A 21157-nucleotide genomic window follows, 5' to 3' on the forward strand; every position below is an offset into this window, starting at 1 on the left:
CGGCCAGACCAGCCTCGCACACGCCCTGGGGCCTCGCTCACCGTGTCTGATGACGGAGGTTGCCCTCCTGGCCCCGCTGGTCGTGTGCCGCTCTGGGCATGCAGGTGCCCCGTGTCCCCCGCCTGGCCAGGGGCTTGGTTCTCCTGGGCCCTCACAACACCCAGGACGGTGTGCGGGGAGTGGTCGGGGTGGGGGGGAGCTGCACCAAGCAGCGCGGGCTAAGGAGGCGTTTGTCCGTCACCGTGTCTGATGACGGAGGTTGCCCTCCTGGCCCCGCTGGTCGTGTGCCGCTCTGGGCATGCAGGTGCCCCGTGTCCCCCGCCTGGCCAGGGGCTTGGTTCTCCTGGGCCCTCACAACACCCAGGACGGTGTGCGGGGAGTGGTCGGGGTGGGGGGGAGCTGCACCAAGCAGCGCGGGCTAAGGAGGCGTTTGTCCGGGTTGGTTTGTCTCGGGTCTCTGGAGGGACAGGTGACAAGAGCAGGTGGTGCCATAGGCTGGTGTGCCGTCCTGGAGAGAAGCACTCTTGGAGGGATCTCCCCAGCCCTGTCCGCTCGGCAGGAGGGCGCTGTCTTCTGTGTTTGTGAGGAAAGATCTGGCTGTCTCCCGGCCCGGAACTGCCAAGGGTGGTTGGTGCCTCCAGGCATTATGAGAAGCCAGGGCGCCCCCAGCCCTTCATCTTTCCAGATCCTCCCACAGGATGGGCCCTTCCCTGAACCAGCCTCTCCTCTCCTGCGGGCTCCCATGGAAGACACACCTCTCCCCGTCCCCAAACCCGTCCGGCTTCTGTTTCTTTTCTGTAAAGTGAGCCGGTCTTTGGGGACCAATACCCATTGTGCACCCTGGATTCTTTACTCTCCTCCCAACTGCTGAGACACTGCTCTACACACTCCCCTACGCGCCGCATCAGGTCCTGAAATGCTGTGAGCGGATGCCCGTGAGCACACACGGGAGGTGAGAGAGGGGAAGGAAGGTCTGTCCTTGTCCTCAGGCTGGTAATCACGTCCCACGACAGGAGCTCTCCCACGTTCCAGCCTTCATGTCAGAGGCCACCGGCCGACGTCCTCACCTGCTCTCTCCCGGCCGCCTCGGGCAGATCTCACCTCTCGGGCTGCAGGCCCAGAGCACCTTCCGCTCCTCCGCCAGGTCCGCGCAGTCCAGGCCGCTGCTTCTCTCTTGCCGTGACCATTTCGGGAGCTTCCCATATGGTCTCCCTGCTTCGACCTCGAGCCCTGTGCCCGTTCCACACCAAGCTCAGGGTGCTCTGAGACATGTCACATCACGTCCCTCAGTGGCTTCCAGACCGACTTCGATTACACTTCACAGCCCACGAGGCTGTGGGGTCTGAGCTGCTACCCCTTCATCATCTTTCATTCCTTCTACCTAGAGGTCTCTTCTCCCAAATTATGGTTCGTGACTGGTCTTTCTTCCTCTGTCAGGGCCTCAGACATTCCCTCCCCACGTCATCCTCACAGCACTCGGCTCCACAGCAGCAGCTGAAGTAGCTGGCGTGGCCCCGGGCCTTGCCGAGTGCCCGGCACTGTGCATGCCTCCTGGGACCTTCTCGCGGCCCCATCGGTTTGAATGGGATAGTTTGACTTCAGAGTCTGCTCCTAGCTGCACTGTCTGCACTGCCTCCCGCACAGCATTGTGGGAAATAGACGAAAAACAAGCCCAGGGCCTAAAACATTTATAGTGCTTTGGAGGGAGCCTGGGGCTGAGAGGGGGGCATTGTCTACGCAGTACTTTTCAGGCTTTAATGTGCATACACAGCACCTGGGGAGCTGATTAAAATGCGGATTCCCTCTAAGAGCCCTGTCAGCTATTAGAAGAGACGCAGCCGGAGGAGGGTGCTGAGGGCCAGGGGCCTCCTCCCTGGCGGGTTCCGGAGGAGGCTGGAGGCTGGAGCTCTGCGTACCAACCTCGCCTGCACAGGCCCCAGGAGCACAGGCCTCTGGGGCTCTGGCTGTGCTCCCCTGGGCTCCCTGCTCTACCCTTGACACTTCATGTGCAGCTCTCAGATGTGTGGCTCCCTTCCGAGCAGATCTGTAGATACACGTGCTGTACTCCAGGTGTGCCGTGTTCAGCACGTGCAGTTCTGGGCCAGGCTCCTCCATGCACATCACCACTCTGCACAGCAGCCTGGAGTGGCTTCTTAGTGTGTAGTTGAAGAACAGCGACTCATCTATATGTATAAAAGGCTAATACGCTGTGTCCCTCCTACTGTCCGACCAGTAGCTATGACGCGCACTGACCACCAGGGAGCTGCTGAGCTGCAGTGACTTGGCAGCAGCGGTTTCATGCGTGACGAACCCCAAAACCAGAGAGGTGGGAGCCCGATTCCTCGTGGGGCCACCTGATTCCTTGCGGGGCCCCGAGATTCCACCTTCGGCTGTGGGTTATGTTGTTGCTGGGGCACTGTTGGCCCAGAATTTGATTTATTGCTCACTTGCGTTTGCGTTCCACACCCTGTACTACAGCAACTTTGCAGAGTGCCCTCTCGCACTCCTGGACCCTCGGGGGATGTTGGAGAGCCGTTTCAGCCTGATCCCTGCAGGCCAGGCCGAGGGACCACAGACGCCATGGGGGGAGGTTGGCTCCAGGGCATGTCCAGCCCATCTCACCCAGTCCCGCCCTGCGGGCCACCTTCTAATTAATTTCAACGTGCACGAATCTGTGCACCGGGTCACTAGTTTTTAATATTTGTCCAGAATGTCCTGGCTTTTCACGTGGTAAAGTCAGGGTGTAGACGCAGTCCTGTGGGTTCCAAAGCCTGGACCCTGGCTTCTCGGTGTAAGAGCATTCACTAATGTGGGCCACACGGAGGCTGGAGCTCGGTGGGTAACTGAAGGTGTGGCTGGCCTGGAAGGGCTTTGCAGAGGAACGGAGTTGCCCTGGCTCAGCAGGCGGGCGGGCACTGTGTGGGACAGGGAAGGTCTCAGTGCAGGAGCCAGGCTTGGGCTGAGTCTGGAGAAAGGCATCGTGCCGATCGGGGACAGTGATGTAGAGGAAGGTGAGGCTGTTCATTCCAGTTTCTCAGACGGCACATGGCCTGTGACCTTGGGGTTGTGCTGCTTCATGTGGAGTTGGGAGGGGCGATTTCAGGAGACCGTAGCGGGAGGGCTGTGGCTGAAGTCTGGCCCCACTTGCTCACACTTCCCGGGAACAGGCGCGGCTGAGGGATGCCCTGCGGCCGCGAGGGTCTGGGAGCAGCGAGGCCAGGCTCTGACTGTGCCTGTGCGTTTGATGATTAGCCGGGAGAGGACAGGGAGTGGGGGAAGGAGCCTGTGAATTGAGACCAGGGGAGGGTGAGCAGGAGGACAGTGCCCACAGTCCCTTCACCCGGGGTTTTGAGAACCTTACGCAGCTGTTCAGGGCTGGGTGCTGTGCGGATTCCCGGAAATCCAGGTCCTGGTCACAGGGCCACAGACGTGAACCCCTGCGTGGCTGGGAGATGAGTGTGGGGAGAATGGAAGGGTTGAGGGTGGCCTGGTCCTCTGCAGGTGGTGGTCAGGGCGACTTCAGGGGAGGCGGTCAAGCCAGCTTCGAAGCTAGATTTTGAATTTAAAGAGTGTGTGGAGTTTTCTGTAGACTGCGCAGCCGTGGGAGGCAGGTGCGCACTAGCCTGAGCAGGCGGGGCTTCCCCACGGCGGTGAGAGGCTGGGGAGCAGCCCCGGGAAGTCGGAGCCCTCCTGGGGGAGGGGGGCCTGTGAGGTGTCATCACCCAGGACTGATGAGGGCTCCCCAGCATGGATGTCGGCATCTGAGTGGAGTGAGAAAGGGATGGCGGGGCAGGGTGTCAGGTGGGGGGAGGGCCGGGAAGGAGGGCATGTGTGTGTGGGGAGGGTGGGGGAACCCACACTGGTGAGGAGAGTCAAAGGCCAGGCACTGGGCAGACTAGACATGACGCCGGGTCCTGCACGGGCCCTGTGCCCGGAAGGAGCTTGTTGGGGCGACTGGCGAAACCAGCGGGAACAGAGGTTTCGGTGCAGCTTTTAAATTTCCTAATTTTGCTCGTGATGTGGTTATGCAGGAGCATGTCCTTGTTGGTAAGAAAACTAGACAAAAGCATTTGGAGGTGATGTTGCTTGAGGTTGCAGCGTAGTTTCAAAATGGTAAACAGTGAAATTCTCGCCTGCATCTGTGCACTCAGGCTCGCTGTCGGAGGCCGTGTGTCATGAATAAAGCCTTTCACTTTGGTAGACGACAGTGGACATTCAGAGGCCGGGCAAGAGCAGATGCGGAGATAGTGCTGCTCTGTGCATGCAGCCCTCACTCGGGGCCTGTGCTCGGTGGCGGAAACACGATAGAAGTGAGGCAGCTGTGCCCTGTACGGCTGTGTGGTCACGTGAACTCGGCCTCCTTGTGGAAGGAGGAGAAGGCTTTCCGGGGAGGGATAGTGTGGACAAGGGCCTTCCCCTGCCCCAGGGGTCTGGTTGGTGTGTTCAGGGGCCAGGACAGGTAGGCAAGGGGGTGTGGGGTCACACGTTGAAAATCCTGAGCACCGGCCCACCCGGCGGAACAGGCTTTGGAGCTGATTCACACTGAGCTACCCCAAGTGCACGGGTGAGCTGAACCCAGCTCTAAGCTGGGCCTCGGACGTTGGCTCGCTCCCAGCCACGGCCCCCTAGTCCCTCGTTTACAAATGAGGACGCAGCTATAGCGTGAAAGAATTGGAGCCAGTCTGACTCTGCACAGCACAGTCACCTGAGGATCCCCGATTCCCAGGGACACCCAGCCCTCCTGAGTGCGCATCTCCATGGGGAGGTCTGGAAATGGTCACTGGGGAAGATTCCCAGGGAGTTCTGACAGTAGGTCCCCGGAACCACATTTCACTGCGGGAGACAGCCCCTCTGTGCGCTGGGTGAGCCCCTTCCATTAGCATCGGACGGACGGTGGGACTTTAGGACTTGCTGTTGGATGGAGGGAGGAGGGAAGAGCCTGGATGGAGAAAGCAGCCGAGTGAAGGGCTGTGCAGAGCAGTGGCTCTGGGCCTGGGCAGGGTGCGCAACACCTGAGGGCTTGTCGTCTGGGCAGCGGTCTGGGCAGGGCCTGAGCCTGGGCCTGGGCCTTCTCAGTGCCAGGGCTGCTGCTGCTGAGGGACCCGCTGCAGGTACCACTGAGGTGGACGGCAGCCTGCCGCTTAAACATTTTAGTTATTTTTTATTTTTATGTTTTTTAAAAGTTATTTTATTTTTTCATCACCATTTATCCTTTCTATGCCCTCTTCCATCTCCAGTTCTGTTTTATTTTTAAAAGTTTGTTTTTGTGCTAAAATACACAAACCAGGAAATTCACCTTGTAACCCTTGTTGGGGGCCCAGGTTGGTGGCATTAGGCTCATTCACATTGTTAGGCAGCCGTCGCCACCATCACCTCCTGGACTTGCCATCTTCCCACTGGGACTCTGCCCCCATTCCACCCCTCCCTCCCGCCCCAGCCCTGGCACCAGCATCTGCTTTCTGTCTCTGAGCCTGATTCTCGGGGCCTGGCATAGGTGGCATCACTCAGCGTTGTCTTGCTGTGTCTGGCTCATCCCGCCACCTCCAGGCTCATCCACGAGCAGTGCGGTCCAGAATCCCCCCCTTGCTCAGGGGCACTGACCGTGTGGGTGGGCCCCTTTCGCTGACCACTCCCGCATCGGTGGACACTGGGCTGCTGCCGCTGGGGCCCCTGTGAATAATGCTCCGTGAACGTAGGCGCACAGCAGGGGTGGGGGGCGTCCGGCCCGCGGGCTGTATAAAGGCCCTCGAATCATGTGGTCTGGCCCTGCCAAGGCATTGGGGGTGAGTTGATTAAATGTTTGACCAAATACAGCAGGCTGAGTTTTAAGTGGATAATTGTGTATGCCCTGCAGGTGATGTTATAAATATCCAAGCGGCCCTTGGCAGGAAAAGGTTCCCCACCCCTGGCGGACAGTTACTGCTGAGTCCCTGCTTTCAGTCCTTTGGGCGAACACCTAGAGGTGGGGTTGCGGGTCCTGTGGCAGTTCGGTTGGATTGTTGAGGACCCAGGTGCTGTTTCCACAGCTCCCTCCCAGGGCAGGACCGGCCTGGCCGGACCCAGTCAGCTGGGGAAGGAGACGGGGAGGTGACTGAGAGGTGTGGTGGCCGTCACAGCACCGCCCTGGGGGGCCCTCCTGGGACTCCCGCTCACAGCGAGCCTGCCTGCGAGGTGTCAAGGCCAGTGACAGGTCAGTCTGAGCCCCGCTGGCCTTTGCCGCCAGCGTGTGAGAGCAGACACATGCCAAGCACTCTGGACATGAGCCAAGGGCTGAGGGTCATCCTGGCAGTGCCCCGCCAGGGCTCCCAGTCTGCTGGCCCCGCAGCTGCCCAGGACCACGGACGTCCGGCCTGCCTCACTCCGCCCTTGGAGCTGGACGGGCCCTCCCCATCCATTAGGACACGCCACATCCCTCAGAGACTGCTCTCTCCTGGCCTTGTGCAGGCCTCCGCTCCCCCTCCGCCACCTCAGTGCTGGTGCCCGGGAGCCCCGGGAGCCGCAGCTCCATGCGGTGGGCCTCTGGTCGCTTCCATCCCTTAAAGGAAATCCCTAGCCGAAACTGGTTTGGCTCAGTGGATGGAGCGCCAGCCTGCGGACTGAAAGGTCCCAGGTTCGATTCCGGTCAAGGGCATGTACCTTGGTTGCGGGCACATCCCCAGTGGGAGATGTGAAGGAGGCAGCTGGTCGATGTCTCTTCTCATCAATGTTTCTAACTCTCTATCCCTCTCCCTTCCTCTCTGTAAAAAAATCAATAAAATATATATTTTTAAAAAAATAAATAAATAAAGGAAATCCCTGCTGCCCCTCTCCCCCCCAACCCCCAGGCCTGGCTGCAGAGCAGGGGGGAAGGGGGGGGTAAAGCTGCCTCAGAGTACTTCCCAGCCCAGACCCGCAGGAGAACTGCCCACCTGCACAGCAGGACGGCTGTGGAGCTAAGGATAGCAGCCCTTTGCGTTTGCGGACACTGAACTGCATCCTCCGTCCCGGGCAGAACTAGGTGCCACAGTCCCTTACCGGACCCAGCGCCTGGAGTTGAGAGGGTGGGCGCCTTTGTCTGGACAGAAGCAGCCCCGTCGGCCTCGCTCTGCTGGTTTCAAGCCCCAGGACGCATTTGGTCAGCCCTCCTCCTCTGTGTCATCAGCATCGCAGCACGGGTGTGGGGACAGGCCTCTGGGGCTGCTCAGCCTCAATTTAGTCTCCTGTCCCTCAAAGTGTGTGGCTGGGCTGCTCCTGCCAGTGGGAACTGCTAGGGCAGTGATGGCGAACCTTTTGAGCTCGGCCTGTCAGCATTTTGAAAAACCCTAACTTAACTCTGGTGCCGTGTCACATATAGAAATTTTTTGATATTTGCAACCGTAGTAAAACAAAGACTTACATTTTTGATACTTATTTTATATATTTAAATGCCATTTAACAAAGAAAAATCAACCAAAAAAATGAGTTTGCGTGTCACCTCTGACACGCGTGTCATAGGTTTGCCATCACTGTGCTAGGAGGTGAGGTGAGGTGACCTTGGCATGCACTCCCACGGAGACTTCCTGTCATGTGATTTCTCTTCTGTCTGGACAAAGCCCTTCGAGAGGAGGCTTACCGATGGAGGAGCAGAAGCTGATAGGATGAGCCTATCATAGCCAGGGTCACTGAGCCAGAATCGGAACCCAGCTCTGGGCCCATTGACGGCTTCCTGGAGGAGGTGACTGTGTCCTGTGGAGGAAGCTAACAGCTTCATAGCAGTAACAGGCGCCACCATGGAGGGAACACAGACCCACGCCGGGCACTGGCAGCTGCACAGGCATGACCGCACTTCACCGTCCTCACCGTGCTGTGCAGTAGTAGGTCGTGCAATACCTTTGTAATTCAGAGGCGGCGGCTGAGGCACAGAGGCTAAGCAGTGTGTTCCAGTTGTCAGCTCCTAAGGGGTGGAGCCAGGACTGGAAGCCCAAAGGCTGCCCCAGAGCCCTTGCACCCAGAGAAGGCATTTCCAGCGGGGGAGGGGCGGGGGCGGGTCTGCAAGGCCCCTGGACGACAGGAGGAGTGTGGCTGACGCTGGCAGGTGCGCACTGCCCAGACCTTCAGACTTTGTAGACCGTTCATGTTGAAAGGAAATTGCTGACGTTAGGTTTGCCAAGTAAGGATAGTGAAAAAATGTCTAAAGGCCAATTAGCTGTCACCATTTCACAAAGAGAAAGGTGATCTTAAACACACCCAGATGGTAAGGATGAGGGGCCATCCTTTAAATGGCAAAGTTTAGCTTTTAGGAAAGTCCGCGTCGGCCTCCCTGTGTTTTTCCATTTCACCCTAGATGGCGGCCAGCCCCGTGTGAGAGGCCGTGGTTCCCTGATGGGAGCCTCGAAAGGTTTGGCCCGTTGAGGCCCTGTGTGGGGGTGTCCAGGTCAGGACGGTGGCGGTGGCTCTGGCTGGAACCCGGAGGAGAGAACCCTGAGCCAGCCCCACTGGTGGGAGCCGCCGACCACATTGACGATGATTTCTCTGGACTGTTCGCGGCCTCTTCCTGGGCAGGTGCTGGAGGCCAGCACGGGGAGCCGTGAGGAGGCAGCGGGGAGGCCAGGCCCCAGAGCACTTCTCACTTCCTCTCCTGGAGGCAGCGTCCAGGGATCTTGGAAAGGAGACCTCCTGGGCCTCGGTCTTAGACCCCTTACCCTTTTCCAAGGACTTTAGAGAAGGAGCACACCCGTCTCTCTCTTTCCGAAGGTGGGCGTCTCTTCTAAGAGAACACGAAGGAAGGAACAAGCCTGGAACCCGGCTTCCGTAGGCTTTGGGCTGCGTCCCCGCTGTCACCGCGTGCTGTGTGTGAGGGGGAGGGGCACCTCAGGACAGCGTGTTCCCTGTTTTAGTTGTACTTGAGTTGAACTTTCTCTCCAAATCTCATTCCCCAAGTAAACTTCTGTTGCTTCTGCCTCCCCATCCACCCATCCATCCACCCATCCATCCACCCATCCATCCACCCATCCACCCATCCATCCAGATCAGAGAAACACTTTGGCCTTGGCACACGTGCGGGAGAGCCGCCCCAGGGGTCTGCTGCTGTCCGGAGTGTTGCCGCCATGTGGTGACAGGACGCGTCTGTGCTGCGTGACCACCGGCACGTGGAAGGCTGGAGGAGGCCCTGGGACTGAGCCGGCAGGTGCCAGCTCGCAGTGGGGTGCGGAAGCCGGCACTCAGCCAGTCACGTTAGACGCCCTTCCTCAGGTGGAGCTCACGGCACAGACTCCCGTTAGAACCAGAGCAGTGCTGTCCGTGGGCTGGTCCACGAGGACCCGCATCTCCATTGCACAGGCCTTGAAGATTAGGGTCTGTGTGTTTTCCTGACTCATTCAGTGGCGTGGTGCCCTGAGGGGCGCTTGCCTTTCAGGAATCGCTGAGCCCTGGCTCCTAGTGAGGCTTAGTTGTCCTGGGCAGTGGCTGAGGCTGTACTCATGGGAGCGCCTGGCTACTGTCCCTCTGATTTGTGGCTTCACATGGAGCATCCGAGAGCAAAGTCCCCTCTGTAACCTAAAGACAGCCGAGTGTCAGCACAGTGCCCACACTGGCCCTCCTGCCTGCCCGGCCCAGGAGACCCTGGTGAGCATTGGAGGGGACGGAGCTGCCCCACGTGGCCCACGCATCCCCTGCCCTGGGGCTGCCTTGCTGCCTGCGCTCTGCTCCCAGAGTGCTGACGTTGATGGAGATAAGTGAAAACAGGAACAGATCATCTCGGTTTGGTCAGGTACCCCTTGATTAGCCAGAAGCCTTCTGTTCTTTCCGGATTTAAGTTTTACCCGAATGTGGTGCTCTGAGCTGCTGAGGACTTGGAGGCAGGTTGCTGATGCTGAGGTTCAGGGGAGCGGCAGGCTCGTTGGGAGGGCAGCTGGCGCTGCATTGAAGGCCTCCCTGGACCTGGGAGGGGGCGAGGCCCGGGCCTGAATGCCTGACATGCAGCGGGGTTCGCAGCCTAGCCCCTCCGAGCCGAGCCTCCCATAAGGGCACCCAGCTTCCTTGCCCGGGAGGCCCCTGCAAACTATCCTTACTCTGTAGCGGCTACAGCCTCGGAGAAGCTGATGGGCGAGGCTCGACCGTGCCTGTAGCCACCACCCCCGCTGGGCAGTCAGAGGTGGGGCGTGGCCAGCCTGGGTCACAGAGTGGCAGTAGATGCGTGTGGTTTGGTTTTGGTTTTTCTTTTTGGACCAAATGCTTCCTGGGAACATATAACGAACAGAGTTGAGGCTCCTGACTTTTTAAAGAAGAAAGCATGTCAATTCCACCCCCATGAGACCAGGACGCGTTCTAGCTCTGACCTTCCCTTTGCTCAAGGTAGGTCCCAGCATGGCCTTCTTTGTTCCTGTGTCGTAAGCCCCGCCCTCCGCACCACAGTGCCCGGCGGGAGTGCCTGCAGGGGCGCGGGCCCTGACTGGGGCCTCAGATGTAGGGTCTGGTCACCGCACCACAAACACTTCCCCTCTTTGCCATGCCCACCTTGTCATCAGCCCAGCCGCATGGATTGGCTGGTTTCTTGGGTTCCAGTTTGGCCTGTGGGGGTACAGAAACCACCCCGATGTTGCGGGGTGAGGGTTGCTGGGCGGAAGGCAGCCTGTGTGAGGAGAGCAGGTGGAGGGGGGTGGAGGCTGCGGGCGCTGAGTGGCTGCTGGGGCACTTGCTTTCTGAAGTGGCTTTGGCGGTTGAGTTAAGGAAGAGGTCTCTTGGCAGAAGGAAAGGATTGAGGGAGTTGTACAGTTTCCTCCCATTAATAACCCTGATGTGCATGGTGACCTCGCAGAGTGAGTGCTCAGCCCTGCAGACTTCAGAGAGCGACGAAGAACGGGAATGAGAGTCCGCCCCTTTCGGAGGCGCCTCCCAGCCAGGGAGTGTCAGCCACAGAGGCGGGCAGCACAGTAGAATGGGGTCCCGCTTGTGGCCAGGGAACCTGGCCATGAACTCTGGACCACCCTGTTCTCTAGTCTGGGAATGAAGAGGTTAGACTGGGAGGAGCAGGGCACCCGGTGCTCTGTGGCCTTGCCCACCTGTGTCCATTCACAGACAGACACCCTCCCACCTCAGATGCAGCACTAATGGGCGAAACGCCAGCACCAGGTGGGCCCTGCTAGTCTATTCCCGGAACCAGGAGCCAGTTCGGATCTCAGAGGAGGGCTCTGGTCTCAGCTCTGCGCCGGGTCCACGTCTCTGGATTCACTTTGTCCAGGAGAGGGCGTGGACTGTTTGGGGAGGGGTCATGCTGGGACAGGAGGAGTCCAGGTCGCCTTGGGGAAAGGTTGAGGGGATTTGTCAGACCCTGAGTCTGACCTCTGGCTTTGGGAATGACTCTGACCTTTGTCGTTGTAGGAAGACATGGCTGCTCACGTAGGGGCCTCCCGGACTCCCCAGGAAGTGATGGAGCATTACGTAAGCATGTACATCCACGGCAACCTGGGGAAGGCCTGCATCCCCGACACCATCCCCAACCGGGTGACCGACCACACCTGCCCCAGTGGAGGCCCCCTCTCTCCCAGCCTCACCACCCCCTTGCCTCCCCTAGACATCTCGGTGGCCGAGCAGCAGCAGCTGGGCTACATGCCGCTGCGCGACGACTACGAGATCGAGTACGACCAGGACGCCGAGACGCTCATCAGCGGGCTCTCGGTCAACTACGACGACGACGACGTGGAGATCGAGCTCAAGCGCGCGCACGTGGACATGTACGTGCGGAAGCTCCGGGAGCGGCAGCGGCGCAAGAACATCGCCCGCGACTACAACCTGGTGCCCGCCTTCCTGGGCAAGGACAAGAAGGAGCGCGAGAAGGCGGCCAAGCGCAAGATCACCAAGGAGGAGCGGGAGCTGCGGCTGAAGCTGCGGCCGCTCTACCAGTTCATGTCCTGCAAGGAGTTCGACGACCTGTTCGAGAACATGCACAAGGAGAAGATGCTGCGCGCCAAGATCCGGGAGCTGCAGCGGTACCGGCGCAACGGGATCACCAAGATGGAGGAGTCGGCCGAGTACGAGGCGGCCCGGCACAAGCGGGAGAAGCGGAAGGAGAACCGGAACTCGGCGGGCGCCAAGCGCGGGCGGGAGGACGCCAAGGACGGCGAGTTCGCCGCCATCGAGAACCTGCCGGGCTTCGAGCTGCTGTCGGACCGCGAGAAGGCGCTCTGCAGCTCCCTGAACCTGAGCCCCGCGCGCTACGTGACCGCCAAGACCATCATCATCAAAGACCACCTCCAGAAGCGCCAGGGCATCCCCTCCAAGAGCCGCCTGCCCAGCTACCTGGACAAGGTCCTGAAGAAAAGGATTTTAAACTTCCTCACGGAGAGCGGCTGGATATCCAGGGACGCCTCCTGAAGCGGGCGGAGCCTGTGAGCCAAATGACTGGGGTGGGGGGACAGCAACCGCTTTCCCCATGGTTGTTTTTCAGCAAATTGAGTTTCTTTTTTAGGATGTAAGTTGTTCTCGCGGTCCTCTGGAAGAAGCAATAGTAACAATCTTAGATCGGATCATGAGGGAAGCAGAGCAGGCATATTGTACCTCAGTGCTAAAAGCAATGCGCTAAGATGACGCTTGCCTTTGTGTTAAGTGTGGAGAATGTGGAGATGGGAGCGGCCCGGGGAGCCCCTTCCCTTCGGTGCACACCTGTGCTGGCCGCCGGCTGCCAGCCTTGCCTGTGACACCGGCTCTGCGTGGGGCAGGTGGGCAGTGAGGCCAGAGGGCAGGGTCAAGCTTCCTTGGACCGTGAGGAAGAGGCTGGTAGCGAACAGAGACCAAATGAGCTTCCCCTTAGCTACTGGCAGCGGCAGTTTGAGTTTGCAGTTCCCAGACCCCGAAACTGCCCCTTTTGCGCCCGCTGGGCAGAGCCCCTACCCCCCTTCAGTTTGGAAATGGGCAGCGCCCCCTAGTGTAGAGGGTGGCTATGGGAAGCATGGCAGCCAGGACCAGTGCAATGGCCAGGACTGAGCCCCTTCCTGGGGGCAGCTGCTGGCTGCTCTTTGGACTTACGTGCATTTTACTTGCAAGCCCTTGTTTTAGGAAGTTCATGGCTAAGTTGTGTTCTGGTGTTGGTGTCTCACAGCTACAAGTACCTTCTTCAGGGAAACTCTGACCACACCAGCCTGGCCAAGCCTCTGACCTTCAGGTGGCCTTGCACCCTGCAGACTAGCCAGGCGAGGCGGGCCGGCCCATGTGGCCGTTGGTCCCAAGGCCCTTGTGTTGCTGCTGAGTCACTGTCTTACCCAGACTCAGACGTGGCTCTGCCCAGCCCTCGCTAGAGGTCTTTCCAGGGGCCTCTTACACGGTACCTTCCTGTGGCACTTGGGTGGCCATTTGTCTTCCGGGCTGCTCAGGGTTCTCTCGTCCAAGACCCGCTTAGAGTCGGTGGTAACTGCAGACCCGGCCGCTTCTGGCCCCTGGCCCGCTTCTGGCCCGCACAGGGATGGAGAGATGACCTCTCAGAATGTTGGGCTTGACGTTACATTAAAGTGAAGTTTGAAAAAGACCCTCATCGTTTCCAAGGATGACCTCATTACGGTGCCTTTCCCTTTCTTTCTACATCTCTCTGTCCCCGAGGGTAGAGTTCTCAGCATTAGCGGAAACATCTCAAGTGGGTTGTGTACGGCTGTAGTAAAGTGCAAGGCCTGCGGGCAGAGGCACTCCTTGCTGGCTAAGCCAGGACTTCTCGCTGACAAGTGTGAGCGGTGGTGTCACGCGTGAGGGCCACCTCCACCGCCCCTGCGGGTGACTGCCCTCCGTGGGGCTGGTGTTGCCACTGGCTCCGAGGGAGGCAGTGCTGCCTTACCGCTGCTTCGCCGGTGGCCCTCACCCAGGGTTCCTGGACCAGCAGCAGCCCCCAGTCCTGGGCCCACGGAGCCCTTTGTGCCAGCCTCCAGGTGGCCTGGGTGCAAGCTAACCTTTGAGAACCGCTGGCTTTAGCTGACCTGGTGTCATCCTTTGTGGGTTTTCTGTCAGATGCCTGGTCTGGTGAGGTTTAAATGTCGTCTTATTTTTCTATACAGGGGTTGCCAGGCTTCATTAAGCTGGAGAAGCAGGCGCCCCAGTAGCTGTGGCCAGTCGAGAGCTGCCAAGTGAATGCGTGGTGCTGGAGGTTTGAGGGTGCTTATCTTTTGATGGCGTGAAGAACTTATTTAGGTGTGGCTGTTTTAAAACACCACAATGAATGTATAATTTATGTTAAAGTGTTACCTTGGTTACAAGAGGAAGTGATTTTGATTGGTTGCCTTTATCCCGTCCACTCCTGTTGCCAGTCTTTGCCCCTGCTGTTAGCGAAGAGCCTTGACATTTCTGTATTTAATTTTCATAAGTTAAGTTACCACAATCCCAAGAATTAGGTCTTCAAAATTTAAACTCCAACCTTTGAGTCCAGTTCCATAACTCAGCTATTCGGAATCCTCTCTGGATGCAGCGTTCCAGGAATGTATTCAAGCTGACCTGTTTTTACTGCCCTTTACTTATTAAACAAGTTGTGAACAAAAGCTTGTCACTGACTGCTTCTTAGCACCTGCTCCACGAGCCTGAGGCAGCCTTTCAGGGCCAGCTCTCAGACGTGGGTGGGGGACAGCACGGGCACGTTAGCTGGCACTTGTCACACTTGTCAAACCAGCTTCTTCAGACTCAGCCTTGCTTTCTGTTAAGAGGAAACCCTCATGCCAGCCCTTGCGCCCTGTAAGGCACCAGCAAAAACATGTCCACGGAGCAGGCCGGGCTGCCAAGGGCTGTCAGTGGACGGAGCACTGCCTGGACTGTCTACACTGTACGTGTCCCCAGGCTGCACTTAAGCCAAACCCAGAAGCGTGGATGGCTAACTGCTCTAATTTCCAGTGTAAAGCCGTATGCAGGTCCTCAAATGTTTGTTACAATGTTGAGATGCTGTAGGAACTCGACTCATTTGTACCCAGTAGCCTAAGGTAAAATAGCCTTCATTTTATGTGGTCTCCCTCCATCTCAGAACCTGTGGACTCACTGAGGATGTGCTGTGCGTGGTGGCGTCCCCCGTGAATCCTCCATCTCAGAACCTGTGGACTGAGGATGTGCTGTGCGTGGTGGCGTCCCCCGTGAATGGGAACCGATGGCTGAGGCTAGTGAGGAGCTGGGTTCCCAGTGGAGCAGGCTACCTGCCTGTCTCAGCTGGGCTAGCTCTACACAGGGAGGGCGGGCTGCACGCGCACAGGAGTGATCTGCAACGACTTCTGTGCAGCCTCGCCTTCCCAGCGAGTGCAGGAGGGAAGGGAGGCCCTCACAGCTGCGACTCCCAGTCCCGTCCCTCAGCGTGAGGCGGGGCCCCCGGCCTTTAGTTCTGGGATGTCTTACAAAAAACTATTTGAAGGAGAAAAGTGTTTGAAATTATACATATTGAAATTTTAATTACGGGAATATTACATCTTTCAAAATGATCAGCCAAGTAAAATTGCCTCATATTTTCTCCGCACCCCTTAGGCCAAGGCAGTAGCAGCTGTTTTTTGTTTGTAACAGATACGGAGGGTCCTATGGCGAGTCACAGGCCAGCTTCTGCAGACTTTCCTGCCGTGGGTCCCGGGTGTGTGGTCCTGTCACGGTCCTTAGGCAGACACGTCCACCCGGAGCAGGCCAGTCCCACGCCAACCTGCAGGGCACGGATGGGAGCAAACACGTGTCTGCGTGTGTGTGTCGGGCACACAGCCAAGTCACGCTCCCCTTAGTAAGGATTGCCACAAAGGTACGCAAAAGACTTATCAGAAAGTAGGAAAATAAACATTGGGGCTTTAATCCTCTTCAATAGATTTAAAAACTAAACATTCACATTTAAAATTTACCAAGCATGCAGCCCTCGGGTGTTGAGAAAGACCATCTTACTAGGGACCTACCTTCAGGTCATTAGTACCTGGCTGAATATAAGACAAACATTTCTACACGTATTTGAACAAAACAGGACAAGAGTAACTGATTCTGTCACATTCGTCTTATTCTAGGGGAGAATGGTTAAGGTGCCTCCAAAGAAAAGCCAGAGGGCGGTCACTTAGCAGCCAGATGGCGATTAGATGGACTCGCCTGTCCTCCACCAGGCACATACAAGTGTTCTGAGCAAGAACCAAGTTAAACTCCTGCCTTTCCTCCCGAGTGAGGTGCAGAGGGCTGAGGACTGCCGAGCTCGCATGGCAGCGAGAAGCAGAAGGCGCACAGGGCAGATGGCGTGGCCCTAGCCAAACAGCACAGTTCCCAGAGACCTTTTATTCGTTTTAAATACTTTGGTGTCATCAGACTTTGAGCAGATGTAGCATTATTCACGATACCCGAGGGCCCAGTGGCGACCTGTTCTGTAAGCATGTGAACTATTAAACATGTACTGAAAATCAATCAACAGGCTCCCAAATTAGAGTCCAGTAACAGCTGTGCAATGGGCCCACTTTCCTGGTTAGCCGCTGGTTACTGAAGCTTTCCAACAAGGTTTGGGAAAGGTCTGGAGTATTCACGGACGAACCAGCCTTTTAGAGTTACCGCCAGTGATTACCCACAACCCACAGCCTGAGAGAAGCTACGCTTCCTTCACCACCCCCACCAGGGCGGGCCGCAGGGTGCGCCCGTGCAGCTTGTAGCCCACTTTGTTCACCAGCGCCACCGTGCCCGGCTCCTTCCCCTCCACCGGCGCGTGGAACAAGGCCTCGTGCTCGTAGGGGTCGAACTTGGCGCCCACGGGGTCCAGCCTGAGCAGGCCGTGTTTCGTGAACACCTTCTGGATCTGGACCTCGGTCATCACCAGCCCCTCGTAGAGGTTCTTCAGGTGCGGGTTGTCCTCTGTGATCTCCTCTTTGGGGACACACTGTGTGGCCTTCTCCAGGATGTCCGCGACCTCTAACAAGTCCTTGCAGAAGCCCTGGATGCCTGCAGAGTCCAAGAAGAACATTTGCATCCACCCATGTCAACTGAGTGGGCGACTCAAAACTGTAACTTCAATGGCTTGACTGAGAAGGAAATACCACCCCCCCAGCCTTTTCTGGGTTTAGACAAGGGCTAATTAGGTGTGAAGACTGGCAACTGAAAATGTGCAGAACCACCCCCCTCAGCCCTGCTTCAGTCCAGGAGACCCGCCTGCTCCTGCAGAGCACCCGACCCCTGCCCCCCCAAAATGCACAGGGCCTGGGCACATCCCTGGCAGCGACGTAGCTGCTGTGTGGTCCTGGTCAGCCTCGCTGGGTCTCAGCCCCCTCCCAGTGACGGTGGGAGGACCGAAAGGGTCATGCAGGCTTCGAGGGCCTGGGACACTACACGTGTTCCATGTTAGCAACTATTGGGCACTGTGGAGTAAGAGTTATCAAGACTTCGCCTTCACCTAACAGAAGACAGAACGTTAGAAAGGCCACTCAAAATTCAAGGCAGTGTATTACATAATTTTTGTGGTTTCAAAAAAAAGGTTCACATGCCGACCGGAAGTCAGGGATGGCGAGAGCACCCACACTGGCACCTACTTCCACCAAGGCCCCGCCCCGCAGGAACCAACGGCGGCCTCGGGCTAATAAGCACAGCGAGTAGGAGCGCGGGGCCGCCGCTAGCTTTGTGATGAGTGGCAGGTCACGAAGCCTCAGTCATCTCAACTGTAAAGTGGGAAGGGCAGGGACAAATACTCAAAGGTGACAACACAGACAGCACCTGAGGAGCTCTCAGTGGTACCAGTGTGGTGCTGGCGATGCCAAGGAAACGACACCAGAGAGGCCGACCTGCCAGGATCCCCGCAGGTCCACACCAAGGCTCCATGTGGAGAGCGGAGGCCTCCTGCTTACGATTCTAAGTGCCAGTCACAACTCCAGTTTCTCCTTAAAAGGGGGGACGGGAAGACGACAACCGGCAGGCGCCCGCCCTGGCTGATCTTGCCGATACACACACCCCCACATTTTTCCAGATCAGCGTCATACAGTGTTAGAAGTTACCATATAATTTTGCCTCCTCCACCAATTTTTGGGTCCTCTGCCGCAAGTTCTCAGTATCTGCCAAAGCTCGCTTATATTTTTCCTAAAAAAAGAAAAAGGAAACCTACATGAATAAAGCATGGAACAAATTCATAGGAAAGCAAATCTGACACAACAAACCACAAGTCAAAATACAAACACCACCTATTCTTATGCCTGAGACTGGACTACAGACAGTGCAGCTTAACTTAGAAGTGAGTTACGCCCGGGTCACTTCCCAGCGAGGGAGGAGGACGTCAAGGCGACAGATGTCTATGTAGCCCCATGGCCATTCTTACTCAGTGACAGCTGGGAAAGAAGAAGAAAAACCACTTTCTCGGGGCCCTGACGGCCTCATCACCATTCACTTCCTTAACCAAGTTTCCAACGTAAGGGGATCCCAGCAGCCTCAGGGGCTGACCCACCGGTTCCCATAAGCCTGGTGGAGTTTAGGCCGCATCCCAGCGAAGAGATAAAGGCTCATCAATGACCCTTTGTATTTCACTGTTGCCCAGGCATGGCTGAGTTCCAACACTTACTGTGTATAAGCATCTGAATTATGGGATCGTCCCCATGTCTCACCACTTGACTGTAATCTCACATTTTGCCCCATCAATTCAATTTTAAAGTGGACTAGATTGCTCTGGGGGGTGGGGGAGTGACTCTAACCCCCGTTCTCGGTCTGTATTCAGGCAATTCCAGTGCAGTCAAGGGCAAGCTCTCCAAGGCTCAAACCCTGGCTCTGGCGCTCAGTTGCCAGGCGACCTTAGGAAGTTAACTTTCCTGTGCCTCAGCTTCCTCGTCTGTAAACAGGGACATTAGCAATGAACTTACTGGAGCCTGTGGGGATTAACATACATAAAGGCGCTGGAACATGTCAGCACCTACATGTCTGGTGTTACCCTTAAATCCTGAAGGAACTGACCATGCATCCACATTACTGCCGAGTCCGCAAACCGCTGCCTCCCCGCAGGCCCAGCTTCAACAGCCATGCCGGTATTCCTTGTACGTAAAGACCAATTAAATCTTAGCTCAACGCAATCTACGTAGCACGTAACCATGAGTCTCACGGCAGAGCCAGAGCCGCGCAGGCCTTGGGCTCTAGTCCCTTCCTTAGCAGGAGCACGCTACCGGCCCCAGCCGCAGTCCTTGGGCAAACTAGGAACTCGCCTGGCGCTCAACTGACCATCTCCCCCAGAGCCCGCCTTACCATAGTGTCCTTCAGCTGCTCCTCTAACTTGGCCTTCTCCTCCATGAGCGTCTTCTCTGCACAGGGAGTGTCCGTCTTCTGGTCACTCTGACCCGAGTCCTCTTCCAAGTTCTGGCCACTGTTCTTCTGCTTTGCAGCCGTGCACAGCAGCCGAGGAGTGGGCCTGGGGAAGTGCATGCAAGGCAGAGGTATGGCCGTCAATCTGAGGTAACTGAAGGCTATTTGCTATTGACTTGCTGGGGGAGAAAGGGTTTATCCTGCATATGACGTGTAGAAACTACCTGCAACTAGGATGTCCTGTCCCCAGGCGACCTGCCAGCCCCTCTCCTGTCCCTCCCGAGCTGTGTCCTCAGGCCCCACCGAGGACTGGAGGAGCCGCTATTAGCAGACGTGAGGCCCAGAGCTGATGCTGACCACAAAGGTGAACGGGGCAGAGATCCTGCCACAGGGCACTTGGTGTCACGCAAAAGAGGTATCTACGCAAAGAACTATAATTTTGGGTTTAAAAGTGATAAAAGGGGAGGCTCTGGGAGGCTCAGCATAGAATACTTCTTAGCTTTGGAGAATGGAAAAATGAAAGGCTTCATGCAGAGGGGCTTTGAAGGACAGCCAGGAGTTACACTTAAGGCCCTGGCCGGGTGGCTCAGGTGGTTGGAGCGTCGCTCCCCACACCGAGGGGTGGCAGGTTTGATCCTGATTCCCAGCCTGGTCGGGGCACATATGGGAGGCAACCAATCGATGTCTCTCTCTCTCTCACTCTCTCTCTCTCCCCCTGCCTCTCTAAAATTAAAAGTGACACCTAAGGAGTCGGAGTGGACCGCAGACCCACTTCAGGAAGAGAGAGCTGCCTGGAAAGGCCAGGAGGTAGGAAGGCATGGGGATGCACAGGGAAATACAGAGCTCTACGACGAATCCTGGAGGCAGAAGTGACTGAACATGACTCAGTCTGGTCCCCACATCCAAAAGGTTAAGCAATTCAGCCCAAGGTCACAAAGCCACGAATAAAGAACAGAACAGCCTTCAAACCCAGATTTCCTCACCAGGACCTGAGGAGTTTCTTCATTATGCAACGGTCCCATCTGAGAAGGGGCTACATTCAGTTTTCCTCCCAGAATAGAGGAAACAGCCTCCACGAACAGGAGAGCTACCAGTACAGAGCGTGCACGGACGCGCAGGGCAGCATGGTACACTACGCGCAAAACAATGCTCATCAGGAAGGCAAGGGTGGGATCAGCTGTTTTTCCAGAACCCGGAACAGGGCAAGAAACGCAACCCAAATACATGACCCGAAACCCAGTGCACGTGTGGTCTTAGGCAGAGAGGAAGGAAGGATCCATTAGTCTGTTCACGGGGTGGGGAGCAATAACCTTTTTATGTTTGCGACTTAGGAAGACGAACAGTCCAAGAATGGAGCGTGGTGTTGTGAAACCTGTTTTACTTTCTAGTCGTTCTGTGTTCCACCCTCTGGGCGAGAGGGTCGCAGCCCTCGGCTCCCTGCCCGCGGGGCTGCCAGCAGGAAATGCCGAAGGGAAGCCGAGTCCCCGAGAGGTCAGCTGCCCGAGAGACCGGACTGCAATCCGGCTCCCCCGGCTCCCGGGCTGGCCTCTCTGCACAGAAGTTCATGCCGACGGGTCCTGTCCTTCCCGGCAACTCATTCCAGGAACAAAGCCACAAACAACGGGAGCAAAACACCTCTCTCCCCGGGCGCTCCGGCTGGGTCCCTGCTCCTGCGCTCCCACGTTTTGTTTATATAACTTGTTGGGGCCATCACGCCTCGAACCCCTTCCGTTCGCTGCGATCCTCGCCGGGCTCCCGAGCAGGGGGTGCGCTCCGCGAGAGAGGGAAGGGGCCGGGCCCCACTGTGAAGTCACTGCCCGTCTACACTCGCCCCGGCGGGTCGGCCCCCGTCGCACTCTGACCTCAGCCTCCGGAAGGCGGAGGTGGAGCAGGAACACGGCCGAGTGGGAAATGCCCGTGGACCGCTGACCCGAACCTGGTTCCACGAAACGTCCCGCCCACGGGGACCCAGCCC

General features: G+C 57.4%; 2 protein-coding genes across 3 annotated transcripts in view; one reads left to right on the forward strand and one right to left on the reverse strand.

Moving 5' to 3' along the window:
- TADA2B (transcriptional adaptor 2B) overlaps positions 1-14471 on the forward strand; it is a 26637-nt gene extending 12166 nt beyond the window's left edge. Inside the window, exon 3 of the mRNA XM_005886405.2 lies at positions 11338-14471. Within this exon, the coding sequence (XP_005886467.1) occupies positions 11338-12330 (993 nt within the window). The 3' untranslated portion in view covers positions 12331-14471. The remainder of the gene's footprint in view (positions 1-11337) is intronic.
- Positions 14472-15332: 861 nt separating this feature from the next.
- On the reverse strand, positions 15333-20434 carry GRPEL1 (GrpE-like 1, mitochondrial (E. coli)). 2 transcript variants are annotated; one of them, XM_005886412.2, is made up of 5 exons: positions 20166-20434; positions 19126-19288; positions 17898-17979; positions 16583-16854; positions 15333-15598 (listed from the first exon to the last, which is right to left on the reverse strand). In XM_005886412.2, exons 1-5 carry the CDS (start codon positions 20186-20188, stop codon positions 15491-15493), a joined length of 648 nt encoding a protein of 215 aa, XP_005886474.1. In that variant the 5' UTR covers positions 20189-20434; the 3' UTR covers positions 15333-15490. The 2 variants fall into 2 exon arrangements, with proteins under 2 accessions (XP_005886474.1, XP_005886475.1); XM_005886413.2 differs by lacking the exon at positions 15333-15598 and having other exon boundaries at positions 15716-16854; positions 20166-20431.
- Positions 20435-21157: the final 723 nt, after the last annotated feature.

The sequence above is a fragment of the Myotis brandtii genome, unplaced genomic scaffold (assembly GCF_000412655.1).
Source record: "Myotis brandtii unplaced genomic scaffold, ASM41265v1 scaffold986, whole genome shotgun sequence".
Lineage (NCBI taxonomy): Eukaryota > Metazoa > Chordata > Mammalia > Chiroptera > Vespertilionidae > Myotis > Myotis brandtii.